Source organism: Parasteatoda tepidariorum, chromosome 2, assembly GCF_982258835.1.
Source record: "Parasteatoda tepidariorum strain Cologne lab strain chromosome 2, Ptep-v5.0, whole genome shotgun sequence".
Lineage (NCBI taxonomy): Eukaryota > Metazoa > Arthropoda > Arachnida > Araneae > Theridiidae > Parasteatoda > Parasteatoda tepidariorum.
In genome coordinates, this window is record NC_141756.1 from 46,086,593 (window position 1) to 46,104,993 (window position 18,401).

At 29.9% G+C, this 18,401-nt stretch overlaps 1 protein-coding gene across 13 annotated transcripts in view; it reads left to right on the plus strand.

Moving 5' to 3' along the window:
* The window catches only part of LOC107452551 (uncharacterized), a 90,500-nt gene that overhangs the window by 27,096 nt on the left and 45,003 nt on the right, over positions 1-18,401 (plus strand). For all 13 annotated transcript variants that reach the window (XM_043046741.3, XM_071177478.2, XM_043046746.3 and 10 more), the window contains exons 6-7: positions 4,610-4,714; positions 9,378-9,413. In XM_043046741.3, coding sequence (XP_042902675.1) covers positions 4,610-4,714; positions 9,378-9,413 — 141 coding nt within the window. The remainder of the gene's footprint in view (positions 1-4,609; positions 4,715-9,377; positions 9,414-18,401) is intronic.

Sequence of the window (18,401 nt, forward strand, 5' to 3'; positions counted from 1 at the left end):
CTAAAATCTTGATAACTCGAATAAATGCTATAGCCTTATTTTTAATTTAATACAGCATAAGTTCATAAAGCAGATATAAATTTACTTGTGAAATGAGCCATCAGCATTGTGCTTCATTAGGTTTCAATTGCTAACTCACAAGCATTTCGAAACATTTTTGCAGTACATTCAAAGTGAATTAACTTAAAACACTTCTGCTATTCAGTAAATTAAATAAGTTGATAATTAATTGTATTATTCAGTTCAATACGAAACAATATTGTTGCTGTCAAGTAAGGAACAGATTTAAATTGTGCTGAAATTGATATTGAGAACAATTGGAAAAAGTTTTCTCTTATTAAAATTTGTTTGTCAGTTGTCAATCAAAGTTTTTTTTAAATTAAATTAATGCAGAGGGATAGCAAAAACATTTTCATGAATGTTTATTCTGCACTATTTAAAACTAAGAGTTATTTGAAAATATATTTGCCTTTTTCTGACAAATTTTTCAAGAAGTGGAACTTTTTCAGCCTGAAAAACTGGACACCAATTTTTTAAATTTTTTTTACAAAACTATTTATGCTTTAAAATCTTAGAAAAGCAAATGTGCAACTTTCTACCATTCTGCATCTAAATGTTTTCCTTTATCCACAACTTAAAATATTGTTAAGATATTTCACTACTCTAGAATCAATCATTCTCCTGTCACCTTCCTTTATCTTATCAAAGAAAGGTGAGAAAATCATACTGCTCGTGTCAAGTATTTCGGACAGTGGCATCTTATTATCTTTTCATCCGGACGATATTGGTTATCAAACCCCACAAGCTGAAATGGGGCCTTAAATGCTCTTAATTCCTCCTCCCCACTGAATATTCCTTTCTTCCTCTTATAGATTTGGAGACCAAAATTAACACAGCTGTTTTTTTTTTTTTTTTTTTTTTTTTTTTTAAGAGAACAGTAACCTATTTATTGAAGAGTTTATATAAATCAAACTGTTATTCAGACACTTGAGAGATGATCAATTGTGAATACAACTACATATGGCCGCACATGACTTACAAGTATGCATTGTTGCTTTCTTTTTTTCTGTGTATTCAAGGATGTATTACCACATTTCCTATCAAGTCACAGCAATATGTTAGGAGATTTAAACCTACTGAGGAAGTGACGTAAGACTAAAAGCACATATTCGATATCATATGATTAATTGGAATGTATGTGTTACTAGGAAAAAAACATTCGTTGTCTGTAGCTACATCTAGAATTATGTACATATATCAAACTTTTTCATTGACTCTTTTTGTATTGAAAAAGGATTTTTTTTAGTTTAAATATCATTGCGAGTAGTTATTGTGGAATGTTTAATTTTTTATATATCATTGCAATTATTCTACAAGCAATTCAAATCGTTAAATTATGTTATTAATGTACCCTTCCTGGAAACGGGCAACTCTATTAGGCGGACAATTTTTACGGTCCAGAGAGTGTCCAATTTACTGAGGTTTCACTGTATTAAGCTTTGCTAAATATTAGTCACAATGAAAATACTATTTTACCTCTATGATTAATGAAAAATTTTCAAAATTATTTATTAGGGGTAATAAATGTACCATTCACATCAATATATGGTTACCATTAATAAATGGTTACCGTTAATAAATTCAATCAAACATATGATCAACACCAATAATAATTATACTTATTCTTAAATAATAACATAGTCACACAGATTCTTAACCACTTAGGTTACCAGTTTCACACAGAAACAACTTCAACTAACTAACTCTTCATTTACATTGAGAAAGTTCGATGCATTTTGTTAAGGGGAGCGACATCTGGCGAAATAACAGAGTCTGTTATCTCGTTTATCACACACACACACACATATATATATATATATATACTGCAGTAGACAGTGAAAGATTTTCATAAATCATACTTTAAATAGTATTGGAATATTAAAATAAAAAAAGCTTATATAAAGTATAATAACTGGGAGAGAAAATAGAAAAATGATCTTGATTTGCAGATTAGTGAATGTAATCAAAAGATTTATGAGTTAAAGAGAGTGAAGAACTAGTTGCGGGCCTTATTAAAAAGGGAATGGGAAAATGAGGAAAAGCTGCACTGTCTCAAAATATTGTAAAAATGACTGTTGCATATAATTTATCAATGCAGGGAGTGCTAAGTCTAGGGTTTAACTCTAGTCCTGACGATATTAAGTTCTAATTGGCTACTTGTGTTACCGAAATATATAAAACCTGGGATAGCAGACTACAAAATTTAGAATCAAAAATGACTGTTTTCAAAACTAGAAAAGTGCAAATTTTAGAGAAACAAAGAAAAAATAAATACCAACTTTTTACTGTAATTTTAAATATAAATTCCTTATTTGAAATTTATAACAAGCAACAGTTTTATTATAAAACATAGGTAAAAAGGTTATTAAACAATCTACATCAAAGGTTTTTTTTCCTTTCTTTTAAAGTTGTTATAATGGGAAACAAATAAGAGTCCACTACAATTTTATAATTAGATTTGCTCTTGTAATTTTTGAAGTGTGTTCTTAATAGTTCCCTAAAATTAGTTTGTTGGAACTAAGATTTGTTTGTATGAAATTTTTATTGTAAAATAATTAATGGTGTCTTTAATGACTTGCTTGTTTCTCAAAGTAGTCATGAGGCAATTCATATATGTATCGCCTGTGCACATTAAAGTATATAATTGGATAAAAATCATCATGCAGTTTTCTTTTTTTACTTAAAATGAAATGTATTCTTATGCCTTAAAATATATTACAGGGATGTGATTCTTCAGCGGATTCGCAAATTTCCGCTTTTTTTTTCTTCAGATTTTTCCCGCTAATTTCAGTGGAAATTTTTTTTGCACAAGTTAAAATATTTTTTGAGGAATTTAATTTTCCTCGGAGCGAAAGTATTGAAGTCCTCATTCCTCCCTTTGAAGTTTCTCTAATAATCATTTCCTTGGGATAAAACTGGTTGACCTTTATACAGGGATGAGATTTTTCCGCTTTTTAGCGGACCTCTGCTTTTATCGCTTTTGTTCAAATTTCAGCCTTTTTATCAAAAACTCCGATTCTCTAAAAGTTTAGTTTTTTTTTTTATTATAAATATCCCGCTTTTTTTAAAAAAAATTCAGTCCTTGAAATAAAATGATTATATTTATTTACGGTTTTCAAAGATAAACAAAAATTAAAACTACATCCTCGCTGCTAACCCTTGCGCATTTTTACTTATTTTAGCTATTTACCCCGCTTTTACGCACAGAAAATAAGATTTTCCGTATTTTTATCCTTCCGGCAGATAGTTCGTATTTTCGTAATTCAGACGTTGCTGCTTCCTGGCGTGAGCAAATGAGGGGGGGGAATAGAGGTGGATTTGCAGTGAAAATATTTGCTGAATCTTGTAAATTTTTATTTATTATGTCTAAACAATACAAACAAGCCTTTTAGAATCCCAAATCCAGACTCTGCAAATATCTCGAGTCATATTCACGCAATTTTAATATTAATCGTCGATTTTCCTATTTACCTGATTTAAAAATTGCGCATTTTGATTCTTATTTACGCTATTTAAATATCGTACATTATGATTCTTATTTACGAGATTTAGAAATCCGATATTGCGTTTTGAATTTATGCATTTTTAAATGCATATATACAAAATTCGTATTTATGCAAATCAAAATCAATGCATCAAAATTTATGCAATTTCGTATTTACCTGATTTAAAAGTTGAACGTTGCGATTCTTATTCAGGCAATTTAAATATCGTACATTGTGATTCTTCTCGAGATTTAAAACTCCAATATCGCTATTTGTATTTATGCGCTTTTAAAACCTTATGTAGCGATTCGTATTGAGCTTAAAATCCAATGTCGTGATTCGTTTTTGCGGTTGTAATATCAAACAGCGGTTTAATTTATATGTGCTTTAAAAATTATGCATCATGATTCATATTTACGTGATCTAAAAATTACGCATCATGATTTGTATTTTCACATTATTTAAATTCGAAATAGAGTTACATATTAACGTGATTTAAAAACTCATATCGGGATTCATATTCTCTCAATTTGAAATCATGCATGTGATTTATATGCATACAATTATAAAATTAATCATCGTGGTTTATAATCATATAGTTTACAAGTTTAAAAATCACTCTTTTTTTTGTCAAATTTGTGTATATATATATAATTATTCATTCAGTCTTGGATTTCCTCTTTTTTACTTTCTGACTAATCTCATCCCTGATATTAGATGCTAGTTATAATGATAATTTAGGTTTGAAGTTTTTTTTTTTTTAATTATGATATAAAGTAAAGCAACTTAATTAGAAATGAAAGCATCCTGAAATATGACAATAATCCTCTTAAAATTTAGTTTTACTTTTCAAAGAATGTGCCTGATACATAAGTCTGTTTTAGTGACATAAAATTATTTCTTATTATTCTTTGAAAATTGTTTTGCTAATGCCACCCCTGAGTATAAAATGCATCCTGTTAAGTTGATATATTGTATTATTTAATAATTTATTTTACTATCATCTAGTTATATAATTGTGTACTCATTATAAATATTATGCTATTTTTAATATTAAATTGCAGAAGATAGTTATCTTGGAATGTTCGTAGAGATAGAAGAACCTGTCTTTGTTAAATGCAATAACTGTAGAAGAACATTTATTCAGACTGCCTTTACAGATCATAAAGGTATTTATTTTAATTAACATGCGTATAATATATTACTATGTTGTTCTTTCAACACATAAAATTTCTGTATAATTTTTTTCGATTCCCACTATTAAATATGATCAAAAAATTGGGAAAATGACATCAGAAAATTTTATGATTACATTGCATTTTTTTTTTTTTACAACACGAAAAAATTTCTTATGTTTCGCTTTTGTCTTGCATTTACCGAAAAAAAATCATACACTGTGTTTCAGACTGCTCAAATCTTTTGCAGTTTTGAAAAAAGTAGCTGATTTAAGATGAAATCTAGAAACTAGAGCTCTTCATAAAGTAATTATTCTAAAGCTCTATTCGAAATCTGCAGATTTTAATAGTATTATACCACAAAAAAAGAACTCTAAATTTCAAAACTATACTTGAAGCTGTTGAAAATTGAATTGACAAGACACATGGACAATAAAATCGTCGCAAATCGAGGGCATCTAAAAGTTATTATTCAACTGTGGTGTTCAAAATTTTCTACAAAACAATGTAGCATTTAAAAATCTAGATTTTAAAAACCGTGTGAAAATCTGTTTCAATAATGACTAACCAAAATGTTGTCAAAAATACCACATGAGATTATAGTTGAATCATTAATAATCTAGTGTGTAACAAAGTGATCCTTCTAATGTGTGACTTGAAATTTCCTATACAATGCAATGTAGTCTTAAAAAAAGACTGGAAATTCTGTTTCAATAATTGACAAAAAATACGATGGATAAAACCACATCAATTTACAAGTGAATTCTAAGTAATTTGAGCGCGTAATAAAGTGATTCTTCAAATTCTTGAAACGAAGTTTGCCAAACTGAACAATATTGTACTAAAACATTGAGATTTTAAAATCCATATTAATAATTAACGAAATATTATTAATAATTAATGAAATTATTAATTATTATTAATAATTAATGAAAAAGCATTTGACTAAACACGGATTCACTCACCTTAATCAAGTTGATCTATAAGCTGTCACTCAAATGTGTGGTTCAGAATTCGCAGTACGTATTAAAATATTAAGATTTTAAAAAAAAGTGTGGTAATCTGTAATAACAGTTACAAAAATAGTAATTGGCAAACAGTGTGGATTTTTCATTAATTGATTGGGGCAAAATGAGAAGTAATTACTCAAATGCATGACTCAAAATTCACGATACACAATGAAGTCACATTTAATTGTTTAGATTTTTAAAAATTATGGAAAATATGTAGCTTTAACTACCAAAAATGCTATTGTCACTTTAAAAAAAATGGATAGAATCTACATTCAATGGTGTAAATAATGCCCCTGCAATGCTAGGGAGCGTCGGAGGTTTGAGGGCGCACAATTTATAAATAATACACTATGATAGGGGTTCATAATTTTGCGGCCGGTGGCTGCAAGATTAATTGGATAAGATTAATTAAATTAGAAATATTCATTATGCTTACCACAAAAATCAATTATTGAAAATTTTCTAACAGTCTGTTATGTGTTTATAAATATATATCATATTTTTATCATTCAGTCAGATTCACTGAGATACTTGACTCTTTGAATACTAAATGTGCATTATTAAATTGGATTTTTCTGGTGTTCCAACATACATTTCTGGACCAAAACTTTGAAAATGACGCACTGTAGGCTTGTGTCCAGTGTATAGCTCAATGGGAGTTTTTGTTTCGCCTGCATTACACAGTTTATTCGAGTTGTAAAAAGAAACTCAAAACTGCACCTGGCCAAAAACTTTTATCTACACCACTTTTTGCCAAAATAATATGTGGTCCATTCAGCACTGTTCGATTTAACCTTTCGGCTGACCCATTCTGTTGAGGTGTATAGACGTTTGTCTTTTGATGTTTTTTCCAACACAGCTGTTCAAAAAAATGATTTATGAATTCACCACCGTTTTCAGTTCCAATTGACTTAACTTTTCGGTATATCTGTCTTTCTGCCCGATTTACATGCCTTGCAAAGATATCATAAACATCCGATTTGTGACTTATGAAAAATACAAACATCAGTTTTGAAAAATCGTCTAATACCGATAAATAATATCTTTTCCTATTTCTACCTGTTACCTGAGCATGATCCCAATCATCCAAAAATAAAAAATCTGACAGTGCCCTAGTTTTACTATATTCACAAATTTTAAGCAGCACTCTTATACTTGTTTAACTTAAATGATTCACATTCAAAATCAGAAAATTTCTGCATTCATGGTAATCCACCTACTGCACTTAACTAATTTTTAGTATTCATGTAACCAAATTTTTCATGCCAATTCTCATGTTCATTATATGCTTTATCATTGACACTGTGAATTGATTGAATTCAATGAAACTATCTAGTAGGTATCTTTACTTTAATTCAAGTGTTTTATTTTTTTAAAACCTCCATATATTTAAGGCAATATTATTAAACAAGTGAAATTTAAACATTGGTTTTTTAAACTGTTAGCTGTTTTTGAAATTTGTTTCTAATTTTTTGTAACTTGAAAAAGAACTTAATTGTTTTAATATTTAACATTCATAAAATCTCTTATAATTCACTAAATATAAATGTCCTACAGCTTAGAGTATACTGAACTAAACCCCAAGTAAATTTGAAAACTTATTTCGAGCAATAGCTTTATTCTAAATCATTCTAGACAACATACAATTTCTTTCATTTGCATTTATGTTGCTCAATAAAATATTTATTTATTTATTTTTAAAATTCATTTAAGGGAATTTAGAGTTAATTTGTTTTAAAAGAAACTTTTGTATTATGTGATATGATAAAAAAAAACATCACTTTTCCCCCCATCTTTATATTTTATTTCAAGAAATCTGTTTTTTGATGAGAAGGAAATATTTTATTTTTGAAAAGGATCAGTTTGGTGTTTATCAGTTTTGAATGAACTTAAACATTTAAAAGAATTTGATTTTATACAAATATATTAAGTTGACTGATGAAAAGAAAAAAATAAATAAAGTGACAAAATTTTTTTTTATTATTTTTTAAAAAAATTGCATCTGAAACACTAATATTTATATTAAAATTATCATAATTGCCGTCAACGTGTCTAGGTACTTGGGCATGTGGCCCTTTGTTCAAGAAAGGATTGTGCACTCCTACTATATGAATTAGAATAAAAACCTTTTTTTTCTTTTATATGGTATTATTTTAATTCACTTTTCAAATAATAGCCCTTAATTTAACTTTTAATATATAATTGTAAAAAAGTGAATAATTTTCTTGTATTATGAAGATGAATTTAATTCAAATGTGTTAAAAAATGCATACAATGTTCCACTTAAGTACTTTTCTGAGATCAACTTTTCAATCGCAATTATTAATTCTTTTTTAATTAATTTCAAAATAATTTAAATTAAAATATATAAATTAAAATAAGATGAATGATTATTAACACCCGAATCCGAATGTATCTTAATAGTGTTTTTGTTTTATATTAAAATTCAAAGAAATTGTAGGGGGTGCAAATAAGTGCATTTTATCTGAAAATTAACTTAGCTCAATGCCATGCATTATGTTGAGTATTACCAGTGTGTTTAAGTAAGATTTCAGAAATTAAAAAAAAAAAATAATAGTAAAGTGTTAAATAAACTTTATTTCAAAGCAGTTAAATTTTATAGTAAATTAATTTTTGTTTCATGCATTGTTGATTCTCAAAGCGGTGTATGACACGAAAATCATAAAACTCATAATCATTTTCCAACTTTATTTGAAATAGTGTTCGTATGCCTGCAAAGTTTTTCACGTCTTTTAGTTTATTTTTTCTCTCAAGTATATTCAATATGAGCACTTGAGCATTAAGACCTACATTTTACTATTTCTGCATTTATATCTGAGCATTAATATATCTGATATAGAGTAGATCAGTGTTTCCCAAACTTATGACTTTTGTGTACCTTTTCTAAATTTTTCGTAACGCTGTGTACCACTAATAAAAAAATGAGTGTATTTTTTACTATAAAAAAAATTGCACAGAAGTTAAAAATCACAACTGGCTGTTGACACCACTAATTATTAACTGCTAACTCCGCAAAAAAATAGCAAATAGAAAAATACGTAATCCTAAATTTTCATGGCTAGCTTTGTTTTTAAATAAGTTTGTTTGAAATTTTCGTTTATTGCAAGATATTTCGCATAAGAACGCGTACCCTCGCTAAACTGTAAACTGTAACAGCGTACCACACTTTGGGAAACACTGGAGTAGATGAATTAAACCCATTCATGGACTCAAAGGGGAATCTTTGTGTTTAGAAATTTTTTTTTTAAAGCAAAATAATAAAAAAATTTATTTTTACACTTAACTCCAATAATTCAAAATTATGTTGTGAAAAAAGGCATGAACTGTGCTGATAATAAACTGTTTGCTTGCAGATTATTATTATTATTTTTTTTACTTAGTATTTTATTATTCATTCATTTATTTTTTTGGATTAATAATGTGCATTTTGTGCCAGAAACACTATTATAATTTCTCTCCTTTTTTTCTTTTATTAAAAAAGATTTTTTACAAAACAAATCAACAGCTAAATATTTCTTAACATCTATAGTTTTTATTTAATTTTATTAAATTTTCTCACTTTTTATCTAATTTACAACAATTTATTCCACAATTGTTTTTAATTTTGATTATTTTCTTCACAGTACGCTGCCAACTTACCCAGGCACAGGCTCCTACAGGTAAGAATAATTTTTTTTTGCATAACTTTGCTTTTGTATGTATGGACTGCTCTATAATTAAATGTATGTAGGCATACAATGAATGATAAAACATACAAATGATTCAAGGCTTCAATAAAAGAATTTTAAATTACTATTACACTGAGTTCATAGGCATCATGATATTCCTGACAAAAAATATTTTATCTTTTTTTTACATTTATTTTGTTCTAATCATCTTGATTTGTGTGTGTGTTCTATTTATAAATATAAAAGTGAATTTGGAAAAACTCAACTAGAAGAATGGATAGTTTTAAATTTTCCTTTTTATTAATAATGTGTGCAAAATTTAGGGATTGGCTGGTGGGAGTCACTTTTCTCAATTAATATCACTATCGTAAAAAGTAGTAAATTTTGTTCTCTATTTTTAAAGCTTAGTCACTTATCTTACTTTTTTTATATTTCCGTTTCATAATTTTTTCCCCTTTTCAGTTAAAAGAAGGATTTTACATCCCCCCTTCATTGACCCCGCAATATTACGGTTCACCTGCGCTAGTAAAGAACAACTCATCTAAATGGGTGGGGCATAAAAAGGGATTGAATATGTAATAAAGATTCATTTTTGATATTTTTAATTATCTTCTAATAGTCTTTTTTTTTTTTTTTTTTTTTTTTGTTATTTCTGACCTATTAAAAGCAACCTTTTTTTATTGTTGGAAATTCAATCCTAAATTCTAAAATGCAAAATTTTTTTGACAGTTAGCAGTTTTTTGCTTGGCCTATTGGTGGTAAAATATGTCATGTCCTGTGTTGTCCAGTTTTCCTGGCAAGACAACCAAGTTTTAACGTAAAATACACTGTGATAACATTTATTCACTCTATTGCTTTAAAGTATATCTGCGATAAATATCTACTTAAAATAATTTTCCAGCCTTACATTAAAACAATTTTACGATCAGCCTTGGGCATCAAAGCGTAAAAATCAAATTTATCACAAAACTGAAATAATTTATAACAGATTACATGCAACGGTAACACTAATGAAAACGAAATTACAGAAAGTACAAAATGATTTTGATTTCAATTCAAGACGGAAAATCTCATTACTAAAATTTTGAAAAAGGTGAGACTAGTAGTGCCATCTCTTTATAGGGTATCTGTGCACCTAGAAAGTCATTGAAAATCATGAAAAGTCATTGATTTCGACATTGGTCAAAATTTGTCTCAAAAAGTTATGATTAAACTATTTGAAAATCCTGTATCCCGATTGGTTTTTGCATGATTTAAAAATCACATGTTGCTTTCCATATTCGTGTGATTAAAAAATCACACATCGCAATTTGTATTTACATGAATTAAAAATTGCACATAGTGATCTGCATTTGTGTGATTTAAAAATCATACATTGTGATCCACATTTGTGCGATTTAAAAATTTCACATTGTGATCCACATTTGTGCGATTTAAAAATCCGTAATTATAACACTTTCAAAAGCTTCAGTTATAAGACTTTATTAAAAATGTTAAAACACAATTTATACCTCATACAATTATAGGAGATAGTTTTTTAAATCTCCCTTCTAAAAAAACACACTACTTGGTTACATTTTAAAACACATGGCCCCCTCTCAATCACCCGTTGCCACCCTCAGCAACAAGTGAAGGAAAAATATCACTATGGTGATTTTGGTTGGTTGGCGCGGGGCCGGAGGCCATAGCGACCAACCCGTTTGTGATACTCTCCCCCTCTGATTCCGAGGTTACGTCCCGGGGAGGAATCAGAATTGATCTTTGGTCTGCCTCTCCTTCGGAGAGGTAAAATAGGTTCTGTTGCTTGTGTATCAGAGTTGCATTGTCTCAATGCTGAGGTGTGGTAGGTCCCAACAGGAACACGTGGCTTATCTGGGTGGGCAAGTTCATAGGAGGTAGGCGACTTCTTTCGAAGTATGAGATACGGCCCATCTCTTTTAGGTACAAATTTGGCAGTAATTCCTTTCTTAGCATTACTGAGTGGATGTAGAGTCACCCACACTTTCGAACCTACAGCATAAGTGGGGTTTTGCTGGCGTTTTGAGTCGAAATATGTTTTATGCCGATCTTGGGATTTTTCTACATTATCTCCAACAGTCAAGAGGATAGAAGAAAACTTTCTGAGATACGGGGTTATCTCAGGGACAAAGTTATCGTTTTGGATAACCGTTCGAATATCATGCTTTACCTCTTGAACTGTCCTGAGCTCTCGTCCAAACTGAAGGTATGCAGCAGTATACCCGGTCATTTCGCACTTTGATGTGTTCATAGCGAATCGGATGACTGGTAGGTGGTCAACCTAATTTCTATGCTCTTGGCCAACAAGAATAGCCAAGCGAGGTTTCAGGTCCCTGTTCTTTCTTTCCACAGGATTTGCTTGGGGATGGTATACCGGCACCAAACATTGCTTAATATCAAGCAGAAAACAAAGCTGTTGCATTACACTGCTCACAAATTGTGAGCCGTTATCGCTGATAACTCTTCTAGGCAATCCATATCTCAAGATCACCTCCTCCAACAGAGTGATTGCACACTCCTTAGCTGTGGCTTGGGCTAAAGCAAATAGCTCAACCCATCTAGTTGAACAGTCCTCAACGATGAAGATCCATTTCTTTTTATCTTTACCTTCGGGCAATGGACCAAATAGGTCTATGGATAGGCTTTCAAATCTTTGATTATGTACAGGAGTCTGAAGAAGACCAGCTGGCTTTTGAGTGGAAGCTTTATAGCGGTTGCATTCGACACAGTTTTTAATATATTCGGTGATAAATCTTCTCATACCAGTCCAAAAGAATCTTTTGGAGATTCGATCCACGGTACCTTCTATACCGTAATGGCCAGCAGTTGGCGCATCATGAAATTCTTTAAGGATTTGACCTCTTTCTTGCATAGGGACTACCAGTTGAGCTTCGTCCGAGTCACTATCATGGGAATATCTATAGAGAATTCCCCTATTCATGATATATCCTCGTTCAGTCCATCGATTAAGGTCTACTTCTTCTGAGCGATCTTCAAATGCTTCTATAATCTTTCGTAAATCATTATCTTTCAGCTGTTCAGTGCATATATCACTTGGTGATCGAGTTGGAAGATCAATTGTAACTGAACAGAGACAACAAGGATTTCTTTCTTCATGAACATAAGGAGGGCGAGACAGCATGTCCGCAATGACATTGTTTCTTCCTGGGATGTACTGTATATTCAGGTTGTAAGATTGTAGTTGCAAGGCCCATCGGGCCAACCTTCCTGATGGAGATTTAATACTTAACAACCACTTCAAGGATTGATGGTCAGAGGATATTGTCACCTGGGCACCATCAATGTACCCTCTAAATTTATTCAAAGCCCAAATAACAGCTAGAGCTTCCCTCTCTGTAGTCGAGTAGTTTTGCTCTGCAGATGTTAAAAGACGACTAGCATATTCTATTGGGTGTTCATTTTCCCCCTGTAAGACAACAGCACCCAATCCATAACCACTGGCGTCAGTTCTTATTGTGTAAGGTTGGTCGGGATCAGCTTGTTTCAGAATGGGAGAAGAAACCATCTTCTCTTTCAGGGCAGCAAAAGCTTTTTGTTCCTGCTCAGTCCACTTCCAAGCAGCATTCTTTTTTGTATTTTCACATAATGGTTTCGACAGGGTAGAAAAGCCTTCTATAAACCTACGATACCATGAACAAGTTTGCAGGAAGGATTTAACCTGCTTTATATCTTTAGAGACAGGAAGCTTGGTTATAGCTTCTACTTTTTCTGGATCTACTTCAAGTCCTCGGGTAGTTATGTAGTGACCTAAGTATTTTACCTTAGAGCAAGCAAAATTGCACTTTAGGCGGTTAGCTTTCAATTGAAATTGGGCTAGTCTTTTGAACACAAGAGTTAGATCGTTTAGATGATCTTCAAAAGTAGGTGACATGATGATTATGTCATCTAAATAAATGAGAATTTTTACTGAGGGGAGTCCATTTTTAAAACGGTCCATTAGTCTCTGAAACGTCGCCGGGGCATTTTTTAACCCAAATGCCATCCTTTTGAATCTGTAAGCACCCAAAGGAGTTACAAACGCTGTTTTGTCTTTATCATCATCATGAATTTTCACCTGATGATAACCGGACTGGAGATCTATAGTGGAAATATAGCCTATGTTTTTAGCATCATGCAAGAGATCATCTAATCTTGGCAAAGGATAGGAGTCTGTGACAGTCACAGCATTAAGCTTTCTATAGTCGACACAGAGTCTGTGTTTACCATTTGGTTTGGGAACCAACACAACGGGAGCTGCATAGGGAGATTCACTCTCTTCTATAATTTCTTTTTTTAACAAATCATCCAATTCTTGTTTAAGAATTTCTTTCTTGGCTGGTGACAGTCTGTATGGCGAAACTGATATTGGTGCATGATTTCCAGTATTAATTCGATGCTCGGCAAAGGGAGTAGGGTCTCCCCCTGGTTTAAAGGTATCTTCAAATTCACTGAGAAGTATGGAAATCCTTCGTCTTTGCTCTAGGGTCAGAGGCTCTCCTTCATTTTCTCGTAGGCTACATTCATTTGCCACAATGTTGCTCATGAATAAACCAGGTTTATGTCGTTATTATTTGGATCAAATCGGGGCATTAAGGACAACAAATCAATCACAGGTTTTCTTCGGAAACCATCAGTATTGGTGGAGGGTCCACACTGTCTTGCCTCTATCTCGAGTCTAATCTTTTCCAGTTCCAATTTCATTTGCTCTGTCTTGATTCTTTCGTTGCTCTCGATGCTGGCCTTTTCTAACTCAGCAGCTCTCTTCTTCTCCTCCGCAACATCCTGTCTTTGGGAAATGATCGTGTTTAGCATTTCTTTTACAAACTCCTCTTCATAGTTATCACTAGAGGTAATAACTTTCTTCAAATCAATAATTTTTAAATCAGGGGTGACATCTTCACCCAACTCACTTGCAAGGAGAATTAAATCCTCCTTACGAGCTTTTCCAAAGAACGTCATCTTTCAATAAACAAAAGAAGACGTTTTTATTTTTAGAGCACAGATGATAAATGTGAATACAGGGGCAATTCTTGCACAAGGGCACACTTTGTATGTAAACACTGGGACGATTCTTGCACAAGGGCACACTTTAGATTAGTAACACTTAATGTAAACACTGGGGCGATTCTTGCACAAGGGCATACTTTAGATTAGTAACACTTAATGTAAACACTGGGGCGATTTTTGCACAAGGACACACCTTAGAGAATTAAAATAATACTGTAATTGTTATGGTAAAATGATATTAGAGAGAGAACATGTATAGCATACTTGTATAGCATACTTGACAAACTTTTACAATACAAAATTTAATCAGAATTATTTTAGTAAATATAATACATTAATCACATAAATGAAATACATGAGCACTTTTTAAATTATTAACCAGTTATAAAACATTTCTAATAAACATATATAGGTAATGCAAGTAACCAAAATTATTTTAAAATATATTACTTAAAACACTTAAATAACATGACAATTACTGATTAAGTATTTTTATAAATTGAGAGCAATAAAACAAATCAAAATATTTATGTTAAATCATTGAAAGAGCTGTAAAAGTTATTATTTGAAACCACCGAAGAAACATTTTTCTCTCTCCAAAGGCGAAAGAAAAAAAAATCATAGTTATTCAATGTCAACAACATGAACCAAACAAAAAACACACACGCACAGCGGCAGCGAGCGGAAGAAGAAACAAAATAAAAAGAAGAGACCGTTGAAGAACGATCTTTCGGGTGACGCTATAATTATAATTTGTATTTCTGTGATTTTTAAAAATCACACCATGATTTGTATTTATGCTATTTAAAAATCACATCGCGATTTGTATCCTTGTGATTTAAAAACTCCAGAGTGCGATCAATATTCATGTGATTTAAAAGTCACACATAACAATTTTTTTTTCATAATTAAAAAATCATCTTCCTAATCCTCATTCCTGCGATTTAAAAATCCCTCATCATGATCTACATTTGTGTGATTTAAAAAATTGCACATCATAATGTATATTTGCAATTTAAAAATCACACATCATGATTTGTTTGAATACCACAGTGCAATTTGTTTTCGTGCGATTTCAGAATTCCCACGATAACATCCATCTTGGTGCAATTTAAAAATTACTACTCTCGAACCTCATTCCTCTCATCTAAAAAAATTACACATATTCCATTTTAGTGCGATTTAAAAAATCACACATCAAGATTTTTATTCACTTAAATTAAAAATCTCACACCATGATCCGCATATGTGTGATTTAAAGATGTGAATGCTAAATCACATTTTAGCATGTCATAAAAAATATTTATCACCAATAATTATGAAATAGTAATTTATTTAATCCTTTTAAATAAAATAACTCTCACATCAATGAATTCCGACATTACATTTCGGAATCGTTATTAGTCTATGCACAGAGAGTCACACGTGAAAAAAAATTACAATCATATTTATAGTCACTACTGAGAAACTAATTTTTTTTTAACCAATCAGGAGTACTCCAATTTTGTAAGAAATTAAAATTTATAAGAAATTTGTTTATCCTTTCACAAAAGAATCACCAATTTGATCGTATTTCATAAAATTTAAAGAACCTCATATTGATATTTTTAATCAAAATACTTAAAAAATAACACATCATGATTTAGATTTGCATGATTTAAATATCAGATATCACGATTCGTATTTCTGCTAATAAAAAAAATCGTAAATCAAGATGCAATTTATTATATAAACAATTTATTATCAGTATGTCAACGTGAATAAATTTTTGCTAGAACTATTTTTGACAATGTTGATTTTGGCTTAAAAATTTTTCACCTTAATACTTTTTTATGTTTAAAATTTGAAATGTATTTTTAAAATTTAATTTGTATTTTATTTTGATTTCATTTGATATAATTAAAGTAAGGCTTAAAATATTTTTATTTAACATTAATTTCATATTTATTCTCTATTTGATGTAAGCATCTCTTTCTCACCACACACATATATATATATATATATATATATATATATATATATATATATATATATATATATATATATATATATATATATATATATATATATATATATATATAATGTGTGTGTATGTATGTATGTATGTATTTAGAATTTCATATTTAGCAATTTTTTACGATATAAATATAATGTTTAAAAAGAAAGCACAAAAAATAAAGAATAGATGGGTGGAAGTTTTTGTGTTTAATTATAAAAGTGTTCTTGTATGTAATACATTATAACTTAATAAACATTTAATTCATATATTTTTATATTTATATGCAGTTATATTAAAATTATATTTTTTATATTAAAGCAAAAAAATATAATCAAAATTATTTAAATCTAATAAATATTAAAAATTTTAGTAAAACCTAATTTTAAAAATGATTTCATTTTGAAGTTAATATTATTTTTGCTTTATGTTTGAAATTTTTTTGTTTGTTTTATATATAATTTTATTTGATAGTACAGTCCGCAAAAAAAAAAAGATATCACCCTGAATAACTTTGGTTCTAATGATCCGATTTTCACGAACTAAGTGTCAATTTTAATGGTTCCTGGGGGTGACCTCAAATATGCTAATTAATTAGTGCTAACTATTAATTAAGTTACGAAATCAGACACAAAAACGTACTTTCTCTGAATAAACATTTTTTTTTTTACATATTTAGAATCTAGACACTTGAATTAGGGGGGGTAGACAAAATTTTAAAACAATTGGGTCGTAAATTGGGTGGCAATAAAGGTTTATATATTTGGCTATAGTCCAGAAAACCGCCAAAAAAAAGTCGCCTGCGCAAATAAATATTTTAAGATAACCCATTGACTGATTCAAAAGAGAAACGCTTAATTTTACTAGGTTGCTAGGCAACCAATTTCTGACTGTAAAAAAATTGAAATAATGTTTTGTGATTGCTCTGAGAGGTTTAATTAATAGTTAATAGAAAACATCTTGAAGTTTCTAGGCAATAGACAATTTTTAAGTTCATTCATGTCCAAAAAGCAACAAACAAAAAAAATTATTTTATTCTCCTTTGAAAAGAAAATTTGAATCGATTTATAAGTTTTTAGAATTTAAATACATGAACTTTTTATCTGATATTATTTAGATTATGCTATTTTTGCTATGTTTATTCGAGGATTTCATACTAAAATCAAATTAACATAACTTATACAAAATTTTAGCTATATACAAAATTAGCTATATACAAAATTTTAGGGATAATGATTTTTACAGCTTTAATCGAGTCTTCTAGGCATGAAAGTTTGAAGGAAAAAAAAGTGCTTGAAAAATAAAATGTAGATTGTATAATAATTCTAATGCACATTCACAAGGTTTTCTATAATTTACGATATTTCTTTTTTCTATAACTCAATGAATTGCTGAATGTTTAGTGACATTTTAAAAACATTGAAATATTTTATGTTTAAGAATAAGATATTGAAATAATATGTTGCATATTGTATGATTCATTGTTTAAAAAATTGCTTCATTTTGCTAGATATTTACGTTACATGGTTTTCTTTGGATAAAGATGATTAGCAAATAGCATCCACATGTTTCGATACATTCTGAAACTTACGTTCGCAAATTCACCATAAAATGTCGCACAGCATATTCTTCAATTACGATAAGCTACATTTACCACCAAATACTGCTACTATGATTATTTTTGTTTTCTTCTATATATATATATATATATATATATATATATATATATCTGATATGATACTCTCTTTTTAAACAGAGCTCGTAAGGCCCTTAAGATACTGAAATAGGGGCACGAAAACTTAAAGATTTTTTTTTTCCTAATGCCCGCCTGTGTTAACATCCGTCAATTCAGGCATCTACAGGGCGACAAATATCTGTGTGGCCTAAGGATTCCTAACGAGCATCAAACATTCTCAAAATTAAGTGTTCATTCACTGGAAAATTTAGTGTTTATTCAA